This window comes from Megalops cyprinoides, chromosome 15 (genome assembly GCF_013368585.1).
Source record: "Megalops cyprinoides isolate fMegCyp1 chromosome 15, fMegCyp1.pri, whole genome shotgun sequence".
Taxonomy (NCBI): domain Eukaryota; kingdom Metazoa; phylum Chordata; class Actinopteri; order Elopiformes; family Megalopidae; genus Megalops; species Megalops cyprinoides.
Genome location: NC_050597.1, coordinates 26073112 through 26099922, shown reverse-complemented (window position 1 = coordinate 26099922; position 26811 = coordinate 26073112). Strand labels below are relative to the sequence as shown.

Genomic DNA, 26811 nt, shown 5'->3' with positions numbered 1-26811 from the left:
CCTTTTTTTTTTTCCCCCAGTTCGGCTCTCGGTATTTCCTTCAGCCCAGTACTGCAGTGGGTGATTGTAGCCGTGTCTTTGTGTCATTCAGGGGATGGGGGGGATCATCAAATAAAGCACTTGTCATTAGTTAATAACGGTTGCCTCATTATCATTTCCACCTACATTGGTTAGCATTCATGTGTACGCCTTAAGTGCAGGTATTCAGAGAGGTGTGCATTTCCTGATTCTCTGCCAAAACAGCCACTCATGGGCTCAGAGGCGCCACGCTCCTAGCGTTTCGGCACAAACACCGGGATGCACTGCCTCATTAAAATGGGAAACATTGATGAATTGATGTGCTGAGTAAAGACCCAGAGTCCCTTGTTTGCCATGAGGAAACACATCACAGCAGATGGCAAACTGATACCGTCACAGTAGCGATTCCTCTTCTCCGGATGACACCACTCAAACTTTACAACTAGCGAAATGAAAGTGTAGTGTTTTTTTTTGGGGGGGGTGGGACCATCGTTTGTTGTTTTGTTTGGTGTTGTGGGCACAACCTCTGCACAGCTGAGGACAAACCAAGAATTTTTCCTGGCTTCAGTGCAGAAGCTGGCCAGGCCCCTGGCAGCTAATAAATAAATAAGAACGGTATCTCTGTCCAACACAGGTGCCTTGGGGAAACGGACGCGCTTTCAGGAGAACTTCCTGGCCCAGCTCATCCTGGACGTTCGACGCAAGGAGCAGGCGCCCCTCCCCGAAGACGGCCTCACGCCGGCCCCCACCCCTCTGTCTGGCCTGCCCAAGGTAACCGTTTCCCAAAGCGGGGGCAAAATCCGTGCAATACTCAGAGTCACCACCAGAGGGTGAACTCCACTTTTCATCCAGCAGTGATCTAACCTGCAGTGGCACTTAAAGCCTTGTAGCCGGGTGGAAAAATATCTGTGCAGTGGACTTGCTTCTCTGTTTCTGCCTCTCAGTCAACTGAGAATAAGGGGAGGCCGGTTATTGTGCATTCTTGAACTGCTCTGGATTGCTGTTTATCACGTCAGGTGTGTCCAGTGTCCGTGCCTTTCTTGCTTTTGGACGTGCCTTGAGCCATTCAGAGAGGGAGCGAGAGAGAGAAAGGCAGACATGTCAGACATTTTTTGGGGAAAGTGTCCCAGCCTCTCAGCATGAGCGCCAATCTGTCTGTCTATCTGTCTGTCTGTCTGTCTTCTCTCCGTCTGTCTTGACTCTCGCTTCTCCCAGGCTGAGATTTCACAGTGTGACACCCATAGAACCTTACGCATGTCGTGAGCGTTGTAATGCTGAGGGGTGAGGAGTGGGGGGTGCAGTAGGGGCTGTGGGGTCCGGCTGACGATGGTCAGGGCCACGCCGTAAACACAAGCTCTCCAGCACTCTCTTGCCCAGCTTCCCGCAGTTTGTCTGTCAGGTGGGGAATTGATGATTCACAAGAAGGCTGGGTGTGGTGGTATGGGTTGCCATTGGGGGAATGAGGGATCCCCCTACGGTGTTACTCTGATGCCATGGTAACTTGGTGACGTCAGGCCCTCCTAAATCCTCCTGTCTATGAAGGAAGTTGTCCTTGCGGGAGGTGAAAGGGCTGCTCTGAGTTCCTGTAGATTGGGTGTGACTGTCCTGGTGATAGCCTGGCAGACACCCCTTTTCCTCTCGCTCCCTTCCCCTGAGTGTGAGGTAGGATTGTGGGAGGCGGTCTCTCCAGGGTTAAGCACTAGCAGAAATATTCCGCTGTTTGCAAAGCCTTGGCATCCCAGATTGTTATCGTCCCATAATGCTCTTGTCTTGCTCACTGATTGTGATGTCACATCTTCTATGGTCGTTGTCTTGAACGGGTATCTGATAGGCATATTAGAAATCTATATTGTGACCACAGTATATTCCTAGCTGATGCTAGTAAACTAGTACCGCACTGGGTACTGCATTGTCTTTATGTTTATACATTATTTTTACATTCTTTTACATTTGCTCAGCTTGCTCTTTTAAAGAGCGGCTTGCATAGATTATATATCACTCATATCATTTTATGTAACTGCATATGTACCAAAGTAATTTTGGTTGCAAGGGTGAAACAGCAGTGTCCTAATGCGGAATCGAAGCAGCAACCTTTGCTTTACAAGCCCAACCACCTACAGCTATGCCACGTATACTGATATACCTTTTGAATACTGTAGACACCTTTAAAACCACCCTCCCAGCACGTTTTGAATGTAAGTGTTGGCCTCTGTATTTGGTTTTGAGGTATTTGAAAGGAATGTGATTGCTGAATAATAGGTTTTTACGCTTTAGGGAATAAATTGAGATTGCCTTTGCGATGAGCTGAGCAGAAACTTGACTCAGGAACAGTTAGGGCTGTGGGTTTGGAATGAACGTTGAAGGATTCTTTAAGCTTTATTTGTGACATTGATTCTAAGCATTTCTCTGACCTGTCATAAATTTTATTTTTTTCCTGAAAGTGTGGTTAAGACTATTTTCTGAAAGAATGGTGAGGACGAGATTACGATCAGAAAGAAGTTATCGCCAGTCACTGACATTCAGATATTATCGGAGGACTCGTCGGAGCCAGAAAGGTGGGTGTGGTGGAATTTTGAGCGGAGCTGTGGAAAAAAGTATCGTTAACCTAATTTCTATCTGACCCCTTACTGATCGCTTGAAACGTGACAGTCTGACGTGAACTAAAGAGTCACATCAATACCCAAAATGGTTTTTCAGGGCAGAACCTATAATATAAGCACAACTCAAGGCCTTCGCTGCCCTCAGGAGGTAGGGGCTGGTTTTGGTTTTTGTCCATAAGAGCTGCGACGGCTTTATTGCAGATGCTATTTTCGGCGTGGCGGTCACTTAAAATTCAGTGCGAACACGCGCGGCCTAATAATCAAATGTGAAGTGCGTGAAGAGCCAAACACTCGGGGTGGGTCACTTCCCGACGTTCAAGGGCTCTGCAATTAATGCTGTCCATTATGTACTTGGCCTGTCTCTCACTGTAAGAGCTGACAGGCAAAGCTAAGAGCCGCGTGGACGTGCTCACAGCCACCAGCCACTTTCTCACCAGGGTAACGAAAACTCTCAAACCATATAAGGGGGGCGAAGGGATGCTGGACGAGGTGTCGCTGAGCGCACCGACAGACCCACTCCCCATATGCGGAGAGCAGGGAGGCCCAGCCTGTTAACTCTCATTAACTCTGCTCCCCCCCCCCCCACCACCACTTGATCGGGCTTGTTTGCACTGTAATATTTCATCTCCTTCCCTCTGGTGGATTTTAATTATTTATTTTCTTAACTTCTCCCTAAATCAGATAGGCCGGGTCTCTGTGGGCTCGTTGAACGCCACCGGTGAAGGCTTATATAAAAGCGCCTAGAGCCAGTTGAAGGATGTCAAGACGCTACGTGCTTTGGGCTTAAACTGGGAGGATTGCGGCCTAGTATTCTCCGATTAAGCAATCTTCTATCTCTGATGGGCTTAGACATGCTCTTTCCAGCAGTTGCTGACGGTCTGTTATATTCCATATTGCGTCTGAGAAAACGGCAAGGAGTGCGAGTGACCATTTTGTCATTACTGCTGGAAACGGGCGACTGCGGTACATGTTTGCTTAATCATGCTGGGGAGCTCGGCTTTGCTCAGCGCCTGAGGCTTCGAAAGAAATCTTATTACTGTCAGATCCGTAGCGTAAGTAGTATTCAGGACTTTACTCTCTCTCCCCTCCGTTTAAAGCTATAAATTCACCGAAATACCATGGAAAGGCATGACTGCGCCAGCTTCTTTACGATTTTCAACACCCTCAAAGAATTGTCTATTAAGTGACAGCCTCCCGAAAGAACCAAACATAGCATAGGTACGCTGTGATGGTTAAAACTGGGGTAATGGAGCAATTGCTCTCTATCAATTTGATTAGCAAGACCCGGGCTTGCAACAACTGTACGGCTGATACCATTCTTTAAACCGAAGTGACTTAAACAGACCTTAAAGGCAAATTTTTTGTCTCAGACAGAAAGCAGTGACAATTTGATTTAGGATTTACATTATTTATTTAAGAACATGAGGAGCCTAACAGTATCCAATTAAAGAAGCTATTATTGCACAGTGATATAATCTTAAATAAAATCAGACATAAGCCAGGGACAGGGAAATTCTGGAAATGGAGATTTCTTAAGATTGGGAACAGATGGTCCTGTTTAAAATGATGAGTTGTGATTATGACTATTTTTCAAAGGGCATCTTGGCTCTGGAAAAGGCTTCAATACTGTACCTTACTGTAATCATTTTGCATGTATTGACATAGCTCACATATTTTATGCAGAGCTGTTGCCGGAAATTAATTCTGAGGTTCATGGAAAAAGGCAGCAATTACTTGGAAATTATTGCCAAGATATTAATGCGTGAATGCCAAGTGAGTTGGCTTACGAGAGTAGTTTATCAATGTGAGGTATGTCCCGTTAGACACTTTCCCTGGGTTCGGGTTTGTCAGAGAACAACCGGAGAGTGGCCTTTGAAAACTCAGTGCGTATGACATATAATGAGACACAGACGGACACAATTAACAAGGATAAATCTGTTTACAAATACTGCCTTGTGAACATTTCCCCCCCCCCCCCCCCCAACGTGTGCATTTTGATCATACCGTTTTGATCATAGCACCGCTGGCGAGGTTCCCATCTGCTGAGAAAGAGAGCAGCTGAACCGTCTGACCCTGCTAAATTGCTCACCTTTGCTCTCTGAAGTGTTTCTTGGCCCCACACACACGACCCACATGTGCCGCCCGTGACGAACACAGACACATCTGGCACCTCGGTGCGTGTTTCCTCCATCTGGGCATGCCCAAACCAAGGAGTGAATATCAATTGAAATAATTCATTGCAAACCCCCCCCCCCCCCTTTTTTTTTTCACCAGCTGAGGCGTGCTTGACAGCGTTGGGTGTTTATCCCAGTCCGATCCTTTCTGTTAATACTGATTGAGGAATTTGCCCCGGAGAGCAGTAAACCCGTGGCTGTTTCTGGATTTTTTCGCGCCCGTCCTGTAAACACGGCAGAAGAAACTTGCAAACAGGAGGCCCTCTGTGTTGACTTGTGCTTCGCAGCCCTCTGTGGCGTGCGGATGACGAGGCGTTTTGTATGGGCACGGACTAGCCTTTCGAAGCGTTGTTTTTTTTTTTTTCTGATGAAATATTTCACTTGGTAAGAAAACAAAACAGCATAGTCACATTCCAATTACGTAACAAGGTGAGGGATCATTTCCAACAAGAAGGGGGGCGGGGGGGGGGGGGGGGGCAGTGAGGAAGGCAGATGGAGAACAAGAGAAGGAGAAAGAGAGAAAGAAGGAGAGGAGGGAAGGGATGAGTGCTCTGTTGTGGTCACAGAGGAGTTTTCATTCTGCCTGAGCACCCAGAAACCTAATTTCAAGCATTTAGGCACTGAATAAGTATGCAGATATAGAGAGGGCTGTTGGACCTGCTTGCAGCCCTGTAGCAGTTATATACTACAACCCTGAGATGAGCAGTGCCAGTCGTAGAGGACTGGAGACCTACAGGTTTATTTTAGTTACTTTTCATTCAGCCATTGATTTACCCCTAAGATGAGGTGACTAAGCCAAAATGAATTTCTGTTCAGTTGTCAGGTGGGACAATCTGGACAGACCCTTCAGCCACTTGACCACTTAAAGGCTGAGAGTTGTAACCCCCGAAATCCCCCAACCCCCCCTTTAACTTCTTCCTTATACCCTACAGGACCATGACCTGAGCGATGACACGGTGCTGAACAAGATCAACCTGGCAGAACCCGAGGAGCACCAGCTGCCGGACCTGAGCGCCGAAGAGCAGGCCGTCATCCTTGGAGTTTGGTAAGAGAGTGCCACCCTGGGGGGGGCGGGGGGGTAGGAGGTAGGTGATCCACATGGATGTGACCATGCTTGGTTCTTTCAGAGTGTGGTTTATAGCTGTTATTATTGTTACACAGCAACATAGTGATGTCTGCCACATCAAACAGCACAGACAGACGTTTTAATCCCCCAAGTCTCAACATTGTCGGTCATGTTGACACATTAAATGACTGTGTACGAAAAAAAAGGGCACAAAAATGCTGAAAAATGCAGAGCAAAACATCTGACCCGCTGCAGTCAGTCATAATATAACCTTACAGATAGAGCAACTGAGTGCCTTAGATGGCACCTGCAGCAGACTTCCAGGCAAAGTGGAAAAGGTCATCTGAAGGTCGACTGTCAAGGTCATCAGCCCTTGAGGGACAAGGAGGCCTCTGATAAATGGCCGAGCGGAGGCCTGTCCCATTTACTGCCGTGCCAACTGGAAAGATGGTGTCTGTGCGTGTCTGGGGTTCGCTGGCTCCACCGCTTTATTATAAACTGTTTTTAGAGTCTGCTCCTTGCGCGAATAGCAGATTCATTTTTTTAAGCCTGGTTGTCAGGGCCCAGCCAAACGTTTTTATGAGTATGGTTTCTGCAGTGCTGTTGGAATCGCCTCTCCAACAAAAGAAGAGATAAATTAAAACTTACCAGTAAACTTTGATATGCTTTTTTTTCTCCTCCAGCGTGTCTTTGGGATAAACCTTTTTTTATTAGCTTGCCATATTGTTATTGCTATTAATAGCATGTTGTGGCTTCTTTTCGATCAAAATTGCTGTTACTTATTTGCAGAGTATGAATTTTTCTTTGCTCAGTGTTAGTTATCTGCTGAGTGTATTTTTTTGTAATAGTAGGTGATGTCACGTAGTGTTTCTCGTCAAGTCTGCATTTTTTCCCGCCCTTGCAAAGGTGTCAGGACAAATAAAAACCGATCGGGGCGTTGCGGACACAGTGTCTGGCGGCGTAGCTCAGGACAAGCGGCCAGTGGCTGGAATTCAGGGGCTGTGCGAGGAAGTGCTTTCTCGGCCAGCTTCACCCCCTAAGCCCATTCTCACGGAGTGAAAGGGGAGAGGGAGAGAGAGGAGAAAGAGGGGCCTCCCAGTGTGGTCTAGCCTCATTAGCTCCCATTATACTCCCGTACCAGACGAGCAGGGTGGCCCCCCGACCCTGTGGGCAGGCGCGGTGGTGCAAGGCTCCTTTCCCACCCCTCTGTGGGGTGAAGGCTGATTTTTTTTTTTTTTTTTTTGGTGGCAGGCAGGGGCAACAGGACACCACATGAGGCCTTGAGGAAGGCTTTCGTGACAGCCTGGTTGTAGTTTTGTCTCCGCTGTATCGCACTCAGCTTTCATCTCCACACACTCCTCTAAGGGTTAGCCTGCCCTTGTCTGCCTTTCATACACTGGTTAAGCCTATGAGCCATGAGTATTTTTGGTGCATTCTGATTGGCACACTAATCAGAAAGAATAACACTGGTATTGAGGAGCAGAAATATCAGAAGAGAGAACTGCTGAAGCTACATTAAAGACATATATAAATTGTGTATACATTTGTTTTTTCGCTTTGCTCTCTTTCATTTAAATGTTCACGTTCATGATTATTGCAGAGTGATTGTGATATTAGTGTTTTGGTTGAATAAATAGGGCTGCTTACGTGAAGCCCTGCACGTCTGTTATGTTAGGTCAGTGAAAGTCTGATGTGAAGCCCCTGGCTGTGTGCTGGGGGATTGCCACTGTCCTTACCGCCTCCGTTTGCTGACCGTGCCGATTGAGACGGAAGAGCAGCACGACATCGAAAAACGCCAAACTTTCAAAGGCGTTGTCATTCGATATCCTCTCTCCCCGTCCCCTAGCACGGGCCAAAATTGACTTTTGCCACGTAAGGGCTTGCTGACCTCACCGGCCGTGCTCGCTTCCAGTCGCGTGGTTTGCTCGAGGTCATCGGAAGGGGGAGGCGCCGGCGCCGCCGTTTTAATTGGCCATGAAAGTTTACAGCGAGACTTGCTGTTAAGGCTGTCATCGCGCCCCTATGCCATAAAAGACAAACTGCACTTGTGGAATAATTAACAAACATAATTACGCTGGCTGTGATCTAATTGAATTGACTGATCGCTCAGGATGGATTAGCTGCCGTCCCCAGGGGAGACAAACTTCCCCCCTGCTTATCACATGCACGGTACGGCATGCGTTCTGTTGCCACGGCAAAACAGCTCTTCCTACTCTCAAAGGCCTCTGACTCGTTCAAAGGTGAAAATCTTCACAGTCGGAGGATATGATCATAACCTTGCGCGGCGCGCCCCTCGAAATGAGAAATGGGCATTTCTCTACACCGCACAGCCGGCTGTGAGGAACTGCTGAGCCGAGATCTTTCCAGAACGGCTTGCATGCTCACCTGCGGTGGCTCGACAGCGTCCCTCTCTCTCACCTTTAGCCTGTTTAACTGAATTGTCCCGTTGTCAGGGGGGATTTGCGCTGGTTGTTCAGGGCCAAGCCGTGAAAAGTGGGCTAAGTAACCATGGTGCCGTGCGTTCCACAGGGTTGGTAACAAACGAGCGGGAAAAGCCTCCGAGCGAAGCACTCTCAGAGTGTGAGGGTTTGATAAGCGGGGCATTCGAAAGGTGAGCGTGACAGTCCGGCGGTTTCTGTGCTCCTTTGCTGGTGCACTTACCCACAACACCCTCCAGAAAGCCTTGAGGGTAAAATATGTGAAGGATTTCGGGTGGAAATTTGGGGGGTGGTGTGGACTAAAGTGCTCAGCGAGAAGAGAATTTTCTGAAAACCTACACTACAAATTATTCATGGGACTTTTTGCCATACAAGCTGAGGGTAATCCTTCTGAAATCTTCCACTTGCTCTTGAAAGTCACAACTACGTTATACCCTGCAAAACAGTATGCTTCTACCGATGTAGGTTTCTCCCAGTTGTTTCATTTCTGTGTCAGGGAATGTTTGTCCGCCATTAAATGTCCCCTTGAAGACGGTTATCTGCGCGACATCAAAAAAGGAGCCAATCCCCAATCGGAGTCACGGGACGTCCCAGATTCCTGAGAACCGCTTTGAGTCCCTCAGGTCCAGCCCCAGCCCCCTCGGCATATCTCAGAATCTTCACCGCCCCATTGAGCCCAGGGAATGTGACCCAGTCTGTGCCAAACTTCCTGGAGCCTGCGACCATGGTACCGGGGGGAGAAGTGACATCACGGCTGGAACCGTGTACCGGAGAAATCCAGATGGCAGAGCCAGGAGTCACAGGAGTTTTTAGGCCAGCTTTATTTTCATTTTTTGAAGAAGAAGAATTTTTACATACAAAAATTCCAATGCAAAAGGCTCAGCCAGGAGGATTGTATTTTGCTCTCCCAGAGTACAGTGGCTGAGCTGAAACCCGGCATCAGCTAACCAAATCTAGCAATTAAGGTACTTTAATGTTGAGTTAAATCCAATGCATGGGCTGACGTGTGGAGAGGGATGCAGAGGTGGGAGGAGATGAGCTTGAGAAAAATTGTCAGTTTCAAGGCTGTTATTAAAAATGTGGGTGTATTCCAAGGCTGTGAAAATGAGCATTTCCTCAGTGCTGAAGATGCAGTGAGAAAATCAATTTGACTTACACCACACAATTTCCTCCCTCACCATCTGATTGGCTGGTTTGTCTTTCTTACCAAAGTAAGGGGGGGTATAGTAGAGGTAATGGTCTGTTTAAACATCTTGAACCTTGAATCACTGATATGCCATAGCGTCCTCATTATTTTGGTCTCGATGAGGTACAACTGTTAACAAATCTGTAGACTGTAGAACTGTTCTTCTTTAGGTTTTGAGTTTTCATTTTTCACAGAGTGATTATAGATGCTGTAGTTGAGATGAGTTAAAGTAGTTCATCTTTTAATTTTTTATTTAGTTTTTTCATTCATGTGGTTGGACATTAACTAAAGCAATTTAAGCACCTTGTTCATGGTTACACTGGGAGAGCCGGGGTATTCAGGATAAAATAAGCTCTATTCAAGGTTTATTTAAAAAATAGTATATTGTGTACTATAACATGAATTATATATAATATATTATATACGTATATACGTATACATACACAATATACAGTATACCTGTGTAAATGGTAACTTAAATCCGTTGTTGAACCATATCATTAATGAGTTACACTTTAAGTTGGAATGGAGCAGGCCTCATTGAAATAAGCAGCTGAACCTGAAAATTACTGTATACACCTCATGGTTGGAATACACTGGTAAAAAAAAAAATCTGCTAAAATGCGTTTCAGAGCCTGGTATGACTGGTACGCATGTACATTTTATACTATATAAATAGTCTCCTGACACCTGCCAGTTCACGTAGTGAACTTGCATACCTTGAACAGTAAAATAATGTAATCCATGTTTATATTCGGTTTGGATAATCAAGTGGTGCTGCCAGTATCAGAACTGCTGACAGCATTGGGTTTAACTGCCTCAGTTCACTCCTTTAATCCCCCTCATCACACCCTACTCAACACCCCACCCCCAACATCAAGTGACATGCTGCCCTACATTTGTTAGTGTAGCGAGACACCCCCCCAACCCCCACCCCCCTTACTCCCTGACCCCAGTCTACATAGTGTTCTCCCGTAATGGGGAACATAGCTCAGGTATTAGTGTTTTAATACAGCGCCTAGGCGAGTGTGTTCGGAGACTGTGGTCTGCTTTATTATGTTATAAATCTCAATTTCAGGAGTTGTGGTCTATTCAAGAGAGGCCTGTTTTCCTACTTTTCACCATCCAGGACAAGGATCCCAGTTTTCCCCCAGCGGCCGAATTTTAAAGCATTCCCAGAAGGGAACCAACAGGGGCCCTGGTCTAGAAGCTAACTGGTTGGTGGGCCAGCTGGTGGCTGAAAGCTTATCCCGTGGCTCCACTGAGGGCCCTCTTGTCCACACCTGGCAGACACCAGGTGTAATTGTTTTTAAATAAAAAAAAATATAAATGTAAAACACCAAAAAAAGGGAAGCTGGTTATTGTTACACCTAGTCCTCCTGAACTCGAAATTCTCCATGGTCTGGAAAGCCATCAGTCCGTCTCCCCCCACCTTTGGCCAAAAAGGCTCTGGTCTGTTTGCTGCGTTCTTGTGTGTGTGAGGCTTTGGCACGTCAGCACAGAGCTTTACCTTGTCTCGTGTGGAGAATGCCGTGCGTCCAGGAGAATGTGACGGGCGTTGAAGGGCCAGGCAAGTAGCTTTCAGCAAGACAGGAAGTCAATCTCCATCACCCCAGTGAGCTGACAGGTGGAATTGCAGACGACAGACGTTTTGTCTGGCCAGGCAGAATTCAGACTGTCACAGTTTACGGGTTAACCCTTTGTATGGTAGATTCTTTTTTTCACCCCAGTAGGTGTCTATAGTCTGTTTTCCTAACTCGCGTGCAGTAAGATACACCATAAGTCTTTTGGTTGGAAAGGGTGTGTCTGAGTTTGCTCTGGTTTTAGACCTGGCAACCCGAGCAGTTTTCCTTCCCCTTCCACGCCCAGACTTCCGTCAAACAGCCGGGACCTGAGATGGAATGGAAACGAGACACCTCTGCAAGCCGTGCGGAGGGAGGCTCGACCCTCTTGTCCAACTCGTGAACCTGACGTCGATCGCATCTGACATCTCGGATCTTCTTGTGTCAGCCCGCGGTGTTCCGCAGCGTGTCAAAGCTCTTCCCCGAAATTGCCGCTGGGAGAAAGATCCCGCCTGAGATCCTGGGCGTTCCACTCTGATTTGGCTTATGCAGATGGGCCGTTGGAGCGCTTACTCGTTACCGAGTGTGTTTAGCCTTCCCGGCTGGGAGATACCTCTGAAATTCCTCATCAAAGAAAAACGCAAAGTCCGGATCGCTTAAATCAATTGCTTTCACAGAAGGTTGGGATGGGAATCGCCTAATAGTCGCACAGGGGGCAATAAAAACCACTTTCTGTCACGGCAGGAATGATTCCTGTGTAATGCGCAAGGCACTGATGGTTCATCATTGATTAGAATGATAGCACTTGACCGTCAGTAAATCAGTAAAGGGGGGAAAAAAAACGTCACGGCGCAGTAGGGCGAACGGCTTCGGGTGTCTGCGCCGTCTGATGTATGGCATCACTTCAGAACATGGGGGTCGGGGACGGCTCATGGGGGAAAAAAAAAGGTGGAAAAAACTCTTCTGTGCACTTTCAACAGATTAAAGTACTTCCTCTTTGTTTCCAGCACAGATTTCCAGAAGAACAACCCCGTACACAAGCTGACAGAGGAAGAAATCCTCGCCTTCACGTCTGTAAGTAGCGCCCCGGCCCCCCCCCCGTCCCATCCATACTTTGTTTTCTCCTCTAAATCCCCTCTCGCTGCGGCTTATGTGTCTTCTGGCGGGAGATTTTCCCCTCAGCCCAAAGGAGACACTGAGCTGTGACTGATCCATCACTTTAATGGCACAACTGTTTTTATATTAAGTTGCTCCACAGGGTTGGAAGCGTCGGCTCCCAGAAATATCGGAATCTGAAAAATGCAAGAGCATGTGAGAGCCGGGTGTGGAGCTACCCGTGCGCTATCAATCACTCACCGGCTCGAGCCAATCGCAGTGCTTCTCCAGCGGACAGCCAAGTCTCCCGATTGGTTGATACGAGTCTGTGATTGACGGTGCTTCGGAGCTCCACCTGCTCAGAGGGTTCACACAGCCTCACTGTGCTATCATCCCTGATTTCTCCTGTAAACTGTCAGATAAGAGAATGGTGAAAATGACACAGCCACTTTTAGCCTGGGCTGAATTCTGCAATACACTGATGGATGCAACGAAGGCAATCATTTTTGCTCTGAAATCTTCTCTATATATTGCCTGACATTTTCGAATAGATGCTATCGTGTCTGACAGAGGCTTCTCTCTGTAGTGCACCAACAGAGACATGAAACATACAGCACTGTCGATAAATATCCACTCCTGAAGAGGTTGGGTTTTTCTGTAGTAAACAGCATCCATGGGACCTATTGAGGTACCCACTTCAGACTTGTCTCTTATCACCAGCCAACACAACACTGACACCTTGATAGGTCTGTGTCTTCCCTGTGGAACAGGAGTGAGACACCAATGGTTTTATTCAGGAACTCAAAGTCCCTCATCTGGGGGCAGCTTGAGGTCCTTAAATTTTTGCGTCCTGCACAGAATTTGGTTCCCCATCATAAAGCTATCGTAGTTCAGGTCTCAAAAGCACTAGAGTGGCATTCTGATCGGATCGGAGTGCTAGTTCCCTTAGCCACTGCTCCCGGGTTTATTCTTTCTTCGCTGCTCTACCGAAGTTAATCTGAAGTCAAGGCTGTGCTTTGCGCATCACCTCCATGCCCTAGCTCTCCCCCTGCACGTCACCGAAGGAAAGCCGTAAACCGGAATACGAGGGAACCCATGCCTCGGCCCGCCTGCCCAGGCCCGGCAATGCCTTTCCGTGTCTCTCTCGTCAGGTTGGCTGGCATGGCGGAGAGCGTGAGACAGGGCTGAGACAGGCGCCCCAGAGAGCGAATGGGTCACGGCTCCAACCCGAACTCCGTGGTTCTGTTGTTGGGTCAGCCAGAAAATGTTCTGTACACATGTATTCAGCCTCCATGCCAGTGCTGGAAGCAATTGGGAAGAGAAACCCTCCGGAGCCGTGCTTTTGCTCAAAGAGGGCCGAAAAACCAGACATTCAGTAAAAGCGGAAAAAAATCACATCTCATGTTTAGATTAGCATAAATGAAACAGGAAAAATGGCTTTGCTTTTTAAGGGGGAGAGGGGAATTTTTCATTTGTTGATCTCCCAAGCATTCACCTGCTGCTTTGGTCATTTGAGGTTCTGTTTTCATATACGCAAGGAAAATATAATTTTATGTTTAAAATGTTATGTTCTCTTGGCTTTATATTAGCAACTCCCCCTAGAAGGGTGTTAACGCCAGAGTTATAAATCGTCGGTGATATTTCAGGCGATAACATGCGTAGCTTTAATAAAACCCCAAATTTCTCCGGGGAAGTCTGGAGCATTCTGTCACGGGGAACCTAATAAGCAACGCCGATCCCCTTGAGCCGAGCTGTAGAACCGATCCATCTCGGTGGCAGGTTCCGCGCCAACGCCGCGCTTCGCACTCACCAACAGCAGGGCGAAAAAAAACGGGACCGGAGCCAGCTGTCCTCATGATGCCCGATTGAAATGAGTGTCTCCCCCCTCGCCCACCCACCCACCGATCCTCTCATTTGGGAACTCACTGCAGTGAAATGGCAGCTGCGGGTTTTTATCCAGTCTGCATGTTACGCGGATCCCGACAGATGTGCCCCCCCATCATGTTTCCTGGCCCTATTACCCCGTGGGTAACCGTGCGCACTTGCGACTGCGGAGCCTCGGCGCTTCCTCTGACGTGCTCCACTGATACATTTTATTGAATTCCAAATTTGTGAAACGGTGCCGCGTCCAATATGTTAGAGCAATGGTATGAGTAATCATAATATCGTCTCTCAGTTTGCAATAAATATTAGCCCTTACATGTATTAGTTTAGCAGACTAAGCGCTTTGCTGGATAAATTAGCTATCGGAATGCCAAAGCCATTCATAATTCATAACGTTTCACCCTAGAATAAATTGCTATCCCATATGAATGCGCATGTAATATACATAAATACACACACACACACACACACACACAGATATATACACACACATATATGCGCATATATATATATACATATGTATATAGATGGTTAGATAGATATCTGTATCTATGTGTATCTATCCATCTACAGAAATAAGTGTAGGGCATACTGCTGATGAAGGTCTATCTCTTGAATATCTTTAATTAAAACTATGAGAGGAATGTTTACCACACATATTACGGGTAATTTGCAAGTCTGTTGTGTTGGCGTACCTTGTTTTTGTTTTTTCCCCCTCCTGCAATTTATTACTGCTTGCTCTCATAGTCAGAGCTACTGAATCCATTTGCATTCATTACCAATGCTACATCACCTGCTTTCTGGGAAAACGCACTGCAGTTTCTGCGCCGTGATTGAAATATGATATCTTCATTGAGGGGAGTCAGAGAATATGAGCTGTATGGCGCGACCATCCTGGAGACATTTCAGACTCGCAGTGATGCAGACAGTTTGGTCTCCTCTTAAAGGTCAAGGATAAGGCCCAGTGTTCTGTTCTAGAAAGCGGACTTGACTAACACCAGGTTAGACCTAATCTGAAATGTATGTGTCATTGAAAAAAGAAACCGCGCAAATCGCTGCAGACTTAATTAACTCGGAGACTGAGAACAAGGTATGATTTTTCAGTACAAATGGTAGCGAATTCTGGCAAGCAATGCAAAGTCAGCTGCCCTCGTTTTTCAACACCCATACGCTTGTTTAATTTTTAATGAGACATCACAAAGTAATCCGATGCACCTCTCGACGACTGAGCGAAAAGCCTTTGGAGGACAGGGCCTTGCGGGCCTCCCGTTTGCGCTGGCTCAGAGAGAGTCACCGGGCGGCAGAAAGGGGGGAAAAAAAACATGATGGACGGGAAATTAAAAGAGAGAAAGAAAGAAAAAGAAAAGGGGGAGAAAAAAAAAAAAATCCAAGAGAGGGTCTCTGCAGCCCGACCCAGGGGTTGGCACGGCCTTGGCGAAAGTCTCGGCGTTGAAAGCTAAGTCCCTCTGGAAAAATAATCACCACTTTCTCAAAGGATCTGTGAATTAAACATTTGTTTCCTGTGACTGTGCGCCCGCATATTTCAGCGTCTGCCTCTGCGCAACTTGATTTCTGACTGCGGGGCGGAGGGGGGAGTGGGTGTGTCTGTTTTCTGTGTTGCTACCATCAGAAGCTGTTTACTCTGGCAAGGGTCGACGCTTCTTCCCCTTCTCTCAGAGAGGCGTGCGTTTTTTTTTTTTCCTCTCTTTCTCTCTCAGCAAAAGGGGGTGTTTTACAGATTTCGTTAAAATCAGCCATCGCCTGTGACCCGCTTCGCTCAGACTCCTCCTCGGCCCATTTGAAGCGCAATAAAAGAAAACCAACAACAACAGTGGCATGCTTCCTGTGCTTTGATGTCCAAGCTGCCAATCAGACGCCAGTCACTTCTTTCCCTTTCAGCCATTTTTTTTTTGGTTTTGTAATTGTTGTTTCGAAATGCCCGCCAGTGAACTCTCATGACCTTGTGTTTATTTGCGTTAAGTTGCCATTGATTCGGATCGTTGTTTATCCTGATCTACCCTCCCCTTTCTAAGCGATCACACAGGAGCTGAAAGGGATTGCCCCTGCCGTGTGAACCGCGTGTCGCGGGCAGCACAGTCAAGTGAGGACAAGGCAGAAATTAGATTTCTAACACGGCGAGGGCTCGCTTCAGCAGTAACAATCCCAGGCCTTATTTGACTCGAGAGGGTGCTCAGTGTGCTCAACCTGATGGATCTGGTTTTGGAGTCCATGCTCGGCCCGCACGTCTGTTCCAAGAGAACACCTTACGAGCGCAACGCCATTCTGTGGACGACCGGCTGAGATTGTGGTCACTCAAGAAAGAGGGTACAGGTCATGTGACAGAATGAGAGAAGGAGTCCTTGCCTCCTCTCTTGTGCAGACGAAGTTCTGAGTCTGGAACATCTCAGTGTTCGGTGTGACTGAGGAGACCGCAGCTCTCAAAGAGGTGTGAAAAAGAGTCTGGAAACGTCTGAGGAGGATCTAGCAGAATAAAATGTACTTCTGACATGAAGATCGTAAATTCTGTGGAAACGCGCGAGGCGTTTCTCTCCCGGGCGGGTGCAATAAACCTGCTGAGGACAGTTTGTCGGAAGGAGCCACAGGTGCGAGCACCGCACGGTTCAGCACCAGGCCATGAGAGTGCTGGAAACAATGGCTTTTTTGTGCTGCCAGATCCCTTTAATGCTCACGCCAGTTCTGCACTTAATACTGTTTCATATTTAAACACGGGGGTTGGACATCTCATTTTATAGGACCGATGGAGTCCAAGAATAACCTGTCCACTGGTCCATAACCAAGGAGAGAATCATAATTCATGAGAAGCAACCCTCTTTAGATGATTTTTTTTTTTTTTTTTTTTTTGAATGGCGGGGGGAACAGGGAAACGGTAAACCGAAGCGCAGCTGAGCTAGCACTTCTGCAGGAATGAAATGCCAGCCATCTCACTGCCTAGTCAGTTTTTTTTTTTTTTTTTTTTTTTTTTTTGCTTTTTTTGCATGAAATAGTTTTTTAAATGATGGTTTTTACGAGCGGAAAAATGGATGGCTCGGTTTACGCGAATTCATAAACGCGATGAGGATCTATAGCCTTCTTGTCTTTGTGGGATCACTGGAAAATGCGTTATTTATGAGGTAGCTGTTGCTCCGTGTGGGGGCCCAAGCATAACGAAGCAGAATGTCTTTTTATGTGTGCAAAATTCCTTAACGATCAGCAAAATGTCTATTTTAGGGTCTGCTGAGATTTATTCTTTGGTGCTGCATATCATATATTATGTATATTATGAATATTATGCAGTTTAAGCCAGTTACGAAAGCAGAAATAGCTGGGTTTTCAGGAAAAAAGAGGAAAAAAAATCGCCTTATTTATGCTGAGGAGGTCAAAGTGCAGCAATTATTTAATATAGGTGGATCTTATGTGAGGGTGTGGAAAAAGGACCTAATATATGTAGTTTTTCTAGGTATGTAAAAATATACAGGGTGGTATGAAATCTGTTTAAGTGCAGCATTCTATATGGTACATATATCTCAATCCATCACTGTTGGATGCTTATCTGGGCAGCATCCTCCCCTAAGTATTTGCTCTATTACCATATGGAGTGAGTGCAGTAGACCTCTGATGAACCCCTTATGTCCTTAAAGGCTCCATAGCCATCCCAGAAGAAGATGTGGAACATTACTTGGACCAAACCAGCGCATATTCCAAACTTGTTTAGTAAAATTGCCAGCTATTACAGGTCCCAGAGTCAAAACAAATTCCATTACAGCGGAGAGCTCTGGCCGGTTATGTTACCCCCATGACATCACAGGTTCTGGTGTCGGGCCCAGATGCCGTCAGAAAACAGTCGGAACGCTGGCTCAGAGCACCTGCACAGCGTCATTTTTTTTCCCTAGTCAGCACTTCTTATCTCACCCTGGCAAAGGCCCGCCACCCATGGGCGTGTCCCTGCTTGTGTCAGCAATTTATTTCCTATTATTGTTGAATTGGAGACTTACTTTATGGGCAGACGTTTTATTTTCCCACAATTAGAACAATGATTGAAGGGGGGGGGGGGGGGGGGGGGGGGGGCGGAGGGAGGGGGGAGAGATGTAATGTGGCCTTGTGTTGGTTTTGCGCGAGGCCGTGTTCCCCCCCCACCGCCGGTCCCTGAACGCCTGCGCCGGGTGATCTCACTAACGAGGCTCTGTTGCAAGTGCGGCGCGAGCTCCCAGCTGACTCGCTTTAATGCGCAAAATAAAAAACAGCCAGCGGTAAAGAAATGGATACGGCCCCCGCGGAAATGCTGTTCCCGCCGTGCCGCCCGCGCCGTTTGTGACCTTTTATGAAGTTTTACAAGCGTTATTGCAAAAACGCACATAAAAACGTGATGAAACGGAAGACGACCGAGGTAACCGATTCAAAATAAATTGAACCATTTGTTACTGCGCTGAGCAAAGCATGTAAGGTATATCACAAACGCATCTGTAAAGCAGAATTTAAGTGTATGAAGTACCTAGCACTGGAAAGAGGTGCTTGGTACAATATAATATTGCAGCTGGTACGCTGTAATATTGCAGAAAAAACCTACTCTCTCAAACCACCTTGCTGCAACAATAAGTCTATTCTTTGTTGACACTAAGCAGAAGGAAAACACAGTATTAGCCCACCGTTAATATTGTTGATTGAGTTAATGGGACGCCAACACCCCGTAAATGTTTTATTTGAATCCCTAAAGCAGGGCGAAGGTAGATTTGTATTTGTGATATTGGCGTTTTGGAGGGAGACATTTTTATGAGGAACAATGGTAGGGGCGGGGGGGGGGGTGTTGGGGGTGCATTAGGGAGGCCTGCGGTAACGAGTGAGGCTGTCTTCACAGCACAATTCACCGACACATAATTACCGACCATAATTTTCGTGTTTCCAGAGCACCTCTCTCACGCCTGTGTGGGCAGAGAACACAACCTTGTCTTCGAAATGATGTTCGAAAAGGGAAAATACCACATTTTGTGCCTGAGAGCAAGTGTGAGCCAAGCTGTAGAAAAGTGTGGGGGAAGGGGAGGGGGTAACTGATAGGTGTTTTTAAAAAGGCGTCAGTGTTCAATGCGCTTGATCGAGCCGGGCCATTCATTTGTGTGTGTCACAGCTTTCGAGGGAGCTTAAATGGCTCCCTTTGAGATACTAATGTGTGAAGCCCTGTGTCAGTGAAGAGGTAATTACTCCTGTAAAAGCTTGACACCGCATTTGTAAATCCCTCAATAGTGCAGGACTATTGATTTTTGAAAACAGCAGTTTGGAGAATGGAGTTAATTAAGCGTTCGTAAACCGCCATTGGATCGCACGGCAAGTTTGTTTTCAGCGGAAGACATTTGGTAGCGTTCGTAAGGCGCCAAACCATTTAAATACGCGATGGTTCCTACCGTTCCCTTTTTTTGCTTCTGTTGCAGTTCGGAGGGCCGAATTCCCAAACTGGCGCAAAAAAAAAAAAAACGCATCTGCGGTTGCGAGTGTTTGCTACCGCCTTTGATCTGACAGCTTCAGGCTTGGAGGAATGAGCCCAGTTTGGCTCTGTCAGTGTCAGTTTGGTGGACGAGACAACGGTGGCGGACAGAGGGAAGAAAGAAGGGCGGGCGGGTGGCATCCTCTTTAATGGAGATGGGCCGTGTTTGGAGTGGATTTCAGTCCATGGCGGATGAGGTCTGTAAGGCGTCCTGGGATGGGCGGGCACATGGGCTCTGACATCCTGGTGTTTGGACGGGTTGAGTTGGGAGGGCGTGTTGGCGGATGTGGGGATTGGTGAGACTTTCTGAGGAAGGCACACCCGAGCAGGTCTCCGTAGCCGTTTCCTGTCACCGGTTGTTCCCAAACGGTTCTCGATTGATTGATTGGACCCCCGTGGCCAGAGGCAGAATTCTGGTTGCCACACTTAAATGCAGTAATGGATTCCAAATGTTAGTGGATCTTTTTCTGCGGAAACCGTGGTGAAAAACATGCAGTCATTGGTTCAAAATTCATCTTATTTGTATTGTCTGAGCTTACAGCCTCAGAAAAGAAACGGGAGGAAAAATACACCATTACAGTAACCACACAGGGTGCCTCTAGTTTTTGCAATTAAATGTTCTACGAGTATTTGCATGTTTTGTGTGTGTTTTTTTTTCCCCCATCACCACTGTAAATTTACAGCAAGCACGACCAAAACAAATTCTTCAGTACTAAAAACAGTTAGTTTTTGCTTGGTAACAGAATCTTCTTTAAATAGCCTGATGGTCCATCTCGGGAGCATGTCTGCCCAGATTTAATTGTACTATTCTGGGGGGCTGAGCAGCAGAAGAAAAAAGATACTGTTTTATAATGAGTTGGTCTGATTTGTCTAATCGAGTTCAGATGTTTCTGACTGGGAGCGTTAAATTAGCCCAGTTTTGTCTGGGACAGCCCCGTGTTCAAAAGCTGGGGAGCGCGGGAGCTTCATGTGTTTACAATAAAATAAAGCAGCCCTGCTAACCTTAGAAAAGCTTTTTTTAAAATTTTCTCTCCTGACAGAATTGGCTGCATTTTAGCAAAAGACCAACAGACCTCCTATCCATTTATACGCTTTTTCCAATTCATATTTTTGAACTCGCATTCACAATAACACAGTTGCTTTTAAGCAGCATTAAGCAGAGGATACACACATACACACTCGTACAGTTCATGCATACTGTAAAACTTTGTGGACTTTTCTGCAGAGCTATTCACAAAATAATTTTGTGAATAAGGTGAATGGCTAGAACTAGGATGTCGCTTTTCAGATTTGTGGAATTTAACCTGCAAAGGCATTTAACCTGTTCAGAACAGCATTAATAGCTTCACTATACATATTCTGATAAAACCACAGCAAGACCATTTTTGCCAGTGTAGGCAAATATACAGTCAGAATCATTCAGACCTCTTCTGTTCACTCTGCTGCTGATTTTTGGTTAGTTGTGACTGATGAAGATAAATAAAAAATTTTGGTCTGTCACAAATGGATTCCATTTTCCCTTAATGAGATGATCACAGTGTTTGCACGCACCTGTATAATGTGCTCACGGCAGTTGTTTTGACTGGAGTCAAACCAGCATTTTCAAAACTCCAGCCATCCTCACAGAACCTCAGCCAAATGGTCCTTTACAGCCAAGCGTCTGGGCGAATCAGACATGTGCTTTGGGGAAAGATACCCACAGGCTCATTAGACACAGCTGATACATTTCAAAGATGGAGCTATTGACGGTAACGTCAAGCTGGACCGTCTCCTGCCTTCCTGGCTGGGCCCCACGGACCATGAAACGGAGAGAAGTGTGTGAAAGTCCCCTGTCAAGCTTTATTTGAGTAATAAATGAAAAAATAATTAATGGTGAAATGACAGCAAAGACCGCAGTGACTGTTTTGGAAGGGTTTGCATTTTCCGGTGTTCCATTTAAATGCACGCATAGCGCAAAACTCTAGACTCTGTCTTCGAGAAGGCTGGAAGCCTTCATGTAGAAATGCCCTGCTCCTGCCCCACCTCTCACCCAGATTTAAGTGCTATGAGAAAAAGCCTGTAGACTGCGCTTCCCTTACAAGAACGTGATTTTTTTTGCATATAATTTATACAACAGCATCTTGCACATAGGATTCTTACATGTGCATCTCAAAGGTTCTTTCCCTTTTCAGCCGTTCACATTTTGACCGATAAGAAGCAGCCCTGAGTATGGTCAAAAGAAAGGTTGAACCATTTCGTCAGGTCATCAGTTTTGTGAAGTTTATTCACAGCTGTTGCTTCCACGTTCCACGTTCCCACAGAGAGTGAAGTGAAATTAATGACAGGTGATGTGTGAAGCGGGGAGTGGGCACCACCCTGCTGGCCACGTGAGCAGGCATCTTCCCAGCCTACATGTGGATCCAGGAATCTGCAGGCTGGTTAGATGGTTGTCACGCGTTCGGCTCGCGCCCACGGTGGCCCTTTCTTTGCTGAACACTTTCTACCTGTCTGCCCGGCGTGCTGAGTGCAGACCTCTTGAAGGCGTTCGGGGTGCCTCTCTACAGCTTGTCTTTCCTCTAAACCACTTCATCCCAGAAATGGCTCTTGATGTACATTTTTTGAGCCGCGGAACACTTTAATTATGCCCCTGAAAGAAACGCGCTTGTTGACATTTTCCTGTTGCTTACTCTTATACTGCAGAGAAGGCTCTGTAATGGTAAGCCTTTTGAAGTTGTATCCATGGGGGAAACTCCCCGGCTGAGTCATCTCCCCCCCCCCCCCCCCCCACTCTCTCACACTGTTTCTCTCTGTCAGCTGTCTGAATACGAAGACCTTGCACTTTAATGTGGGTGGAAGTGACAGTTTGTTAGCAGCGAGTCAAATTAACATGCCTTTAATAAGTTGAATTTGGGGGAGAAACCAGGGCAGAAACTAGATGCTTCTTCCTTAGTGAGAACCTTATGCAATAACTCGTGGGACTAATGATGCCCATTTTGTTTTATTTATTTATTTTTTTTTTTTTTAAGAGAATTAAGATTGATCAGCTTGTTAATGGACCTCTTGCTGCCCACCTCTCCCCCCTCCCCCCCCCCCCCCTCCCCAAACCCTGTAACTTTTCTCTTTGGGCTCCCAGTTTGCATTGCTCATCTGTTATTGTCTTCAGATGGGATGCCTGCTTTTTCATTGAGTAATCAAGCTTACATATCTACTCCTGGCCCTTGTCCCTTGGGGGCCTTGATTACCACAGCCTGAGGGCTAGCTCACAAGGAGGAGACTGTGCAGATCCAGAGAGATCAGGGAAGGTCTGTGGGGCGCCACAGGAATTAGAGAGACTCAACATTCCACCAGCAGTGTTGGGGTTCGAATCCCTTTGGAGGGGGGGGGGGGGGGGGGGGGTGTCACATTTGCATCCTTGAGTTTGGTACTTTGCGAGATATGCAAGTTGCATGTGGTGAACAAATAAGTATTGTGATATAATGCGTTTCCTCCGAACAATTGCCTTCGGTCTGCGCGTAATTCATTCCCCCCTCCCCCTCGCAGCCATCAAGTAGTCAGATCAATAAGGGAAATTAAGACTGCGGTGATGCCATTTCAGGTCGTAAAACCTGGAGTTATGTTCAGAGCTCAAATGCATTGAACTCTTAAACAGCAGCGATAAATAATAAGGATGTGCGCCTTGATGTTTCTGTTCCATGAAGAGGGAGACCTTGTGTCCTTGCAAAGAGGCTCCTGAATCAGGTTATTTGGGGAGGACGTGAAGGTCTCATAGGAAAGGGTGAATTGCTGACTGGAACTGCAGTAATGGCTTAACTCCTCCGGCGGTGGGCCCCCGCTCTTAACCTTGCTAGTGTTGCTCTTGTATTTGTCTGTGTTGATACGTGTGTGTGTGTGTGCGTCTTACAAAGATTCAGCACTTGAATGGACAGTCGTGAGCGTTTAGAGTGTTAACTGAGTAGGTCCAGCATTCCTATTGAAATGGTGCAGCGTTGATGTGGTAAGGGTTCAGTGTTCATGTTGCAGTGGTGTAGTGTTTGAGTCATAAGAGTGTAGGAGTTAAGTTGCAGTGGTGTTGCATTCATACTGCAGTAGCAGGGGTCCCTGCAGTGATGAAGCAGGTGAAGGAATGCTGGCAGTGGTACCGCATCTTCGGCCCTCTTTCCCAGAGCAGGGGTGTTCGTCGGACTCTCGTTAACCCCGGTGTCTGCTGCTGGCAGAAGTTTAGGGAACAGGCAGGGGAACGATCCCCAAAACGCCCTCCTTGGCGGGGCCTCACTCAGAAAGGCCCACAAAAATCCATTTGAAAAATCAACCCGGACAGAGACAGCAAAACGGCCACGCAGGCTAATATATTGCGGCCGCGTTTATGTAGCCGGCCCTCCATAAATCTCAGGATTCTACCAGAGGCTGATGCCTTAAGCAGAGCTCACTTTCTGCTTGTTGGTTTTTTTTTTTTTAAGATATTTTTAAACGCTTTTCAAAATGATAGATTTTATTTGGAGATTAAGAGTTCATTTTATGATGAAGAATCGGGAGGGCGGTGGGGGTGGAAAGCATATTTGCATATTTCATTCTTATTCCCTGTTCTGTGGCAAAATGTTTACTGTCGCAAATAAAGTTGCTCTGCTGAGAGCTGCCTTAAGCGTCTTTATTTTCCAGTCCTGTTTTAACTTCCACATCTCAATGATTACAAGAGAATCTAAAAGAGACACCCTGTCTGTCCTACCTGTCTCTTATTTTATTATTTATCTATTTTTAAATTTGCTAGACCAACCCATCCCCTCCGCTGCTTTGGCACGGTACATGTTGTCTCTATTACATGCCTTTGTGGAGCTGAACACATGGGGTGCGACTTGAAGTCGGGGGTAACAACGGCTGTTACTGTGATTTTGATAGCTTTTCTCATCGCCTCAAAGCAAAATGCTTCCTCTGCACAAAGCCATGAGAGTTGCTGCTAATTTCCTGTGCCTCAAAAAAGGGGAAATAAGGAGCCGTCTCGCTCAGATGCCTCCAGTTGGGGGCGCTGTAGTGGTGACCCCTGCTTCAAAGATGGGGGTTAATGCAATGTGAGCGTGGGCTGTTTTGGAAGTCACTCTCTGTGAAGGGGGGTACAGAGCGGTCACCTGGCATGCCCCACTGCAGCAGCAGTGGTTCCGGGACCAGATGGGGGCCCTAATAAAACCACAGCAGACATCTGTTACAGATGTAACCCAGTATGGCACCTCGGCCATGGGGACCCTCGCCTCACCTGTTTATTTCCCATTATCCCCTCTAATACGGACTCGCTCCGCGTTACTAGGCTTTCTGTGTAGAACCGAATGTGAAAACCTCTTATTGTGGCTGTCACCGCTTATTAATATTCCATTAGGCCAGCGTTGTCTGAGAAAGGAACGGAAATATTGATGTATTCCATCTGACAAACGAGGCTAGTCACAGCCTGAAGTCGCCATTCCTTTTTTTTTTTTTTCTTTTCCCCTCATTGCGCTGATTCCTGGAGATTGAGTATGCCTGAAGGTGAAATTTCTTCATTTTATCTTCACCTAAAAGTCTGGTGAAAGAAAGAAGTGGCACCAGAGCACAGAGGCACGCCCCAAAAGTTTGAAAAGGTCAGCGCTCAGGGGGACGTCTCCGTAGTCGGTAGGTAAACGGTCAGCTCTACGATTCGGTTCCCGGTTGCGTCAGATTGTGTCATGTTACCCTCGTAAAGCGAAGGGGTGTAATCTTAGAGCTAACCATGAGTAAACGATGTTAGTCAATATGACGTGCTCTCGTATAAAAGCCACTTCCTTTGTTTATGTCGGGCCATTCCACTGCGGAACACAATTTCCTTGCGAGCACATTTCGCAGTCCGCTCCCGTGGTCGATTGCGAAAATACCCACCTCCTGCAGCGCTCTTATTTTAAATGAGGTTATGCCACAAGCTGTGGGAAGACTCTCAGAATTGTGAATTCAATTTGAGGAGGGAAAAATGCAACAAAGAAACACCCCTGTTCCCTGTGAAGTCTTCAGTAATGCATCATGATTTTATTTGGCATTTATTTGAGGACATATTACGAAACCTTTATATTTATCTATGATTTAAAAAATACTATATATGTGAGTAATGGAAACATAGGAAATTGGAGAGTGATCACTGCGCTCTGTGGAATGTGTGGGTGGACCCTCTGGCTAAAATGCAAATGAAACACACTGATAAAAGTACAACACAGATGAGCTAATGTCTGATTTTTCTTAATTCTACGTAATCCAGTCTTACGTCTATGCACCGGCCATAAAAAAAGCTTTCTGTGTTCGTTGCCTACCTGTCCTCTCTGCTTAAGCAGGCCTGTTGAAGCTGTGCTTGAACCTGAAATAAATGCACTGTTTATCAAATAAGGGGGCTGGTGCAGTTCAATCTCAGTTGGAATTGCTCCCCAGAGTGGAGCCCTCGAAAAAAAAAAAAAAAGTGCCATTTTCTTATTAGCTACATTATCGATTCTGCTCTTCAGAGATGAAAAGGGTAGATCTGTGGAAGAGAAAGCTGTATTACATATGTGGCAAGAGAGATAGCTTTGAGAAATGTTAACGCCAGCTAGTTTCCAGGCCCCTCAGGGAGCTGTGGCCTCTTTGCAAGTTTCAGTGTCGACAGAGTTGGCATGCCACTCAGACCATTGTTTCACAAGGAGCTCTCGTGTGGACAAAAGTTTCTTTTCAGTAAAGTCGGGGACATTTGGAGAGAGCTGCCCTGTATTTAGCATCAGAAGCTTAAGGTCTGTCTGTTGTTGTTTATGGACCGGTCACCTTTCGAGTTTGAGAGTACACATGGGTCACAAAAAAGAGTAGCCAAAGATCAGAAAAGGTAAAAGAATGAACAGACACTAAAAGAGATGTCACAAAAACAGTATCTGATAGGACAGAGGTAGGATTTACTACAAGGAGGCTGAAGATGAATTTGTTTATGAGGGGCATCTTATATCTCATGCAGTTTTGCATGAAGTTTCTTACGTGCAGAAATTTCATGTTTTAAGACCTCATAAAGCAATGCTCATCTAATTTATTTTTAACATAAAGGCGGCGTGCTCCCACCGTGATTTAAGAGGCTGTGAAAAATCTCGCCTTTCTCTGTTCCCCTTCCGTAATCAGTTTAATTGACCAGGCCGTTACGTCAAAGCAAGATAAACACATTGCCTTTTCTTGTAGGATTAGGGCTGTCCTCGCTGTCCCCTTTTCCCTCCCTGGTTAGGCCACAGTGCATTCTGAGCCAAAATGAAGGACTCACTCCTCTCCACCCCTGCCCCTCCCTCCTGCAGCTGGGACGAGGTGCGGCCAGCCGCTGTGCCGAAACAGTTTTAATTAAGGT

General features: G+C 46.5%; 1 protein-coding gene across 1 annotated transcript in view; it reads left to right on the top strand.

Moving 5' to 3' along the window:
* ttc27 (tetratricopeptide repeat domain 27) overlaps window positions 1-26811 on the top strand; it is an 89683-nt gene that overhangs the window by 19345 nt on the left and 43527 nt on the right. Inside the window, exons 7-9 of the mRNA XM_036547503.1 lie at window positions 653-789; window positions 5725-5837; window positions 12052-12118. Of these exons, the coding sequence (XP_036403396.1) occupies window positions 653-789; window positions 5725-5837; window positions 12052-12118 (317 nt within the window). The remainder of the gene's footprint in view (window positions 1-652; window positions 790-5724; window positions 5838-12051; window positions 12119-26811) is intronic.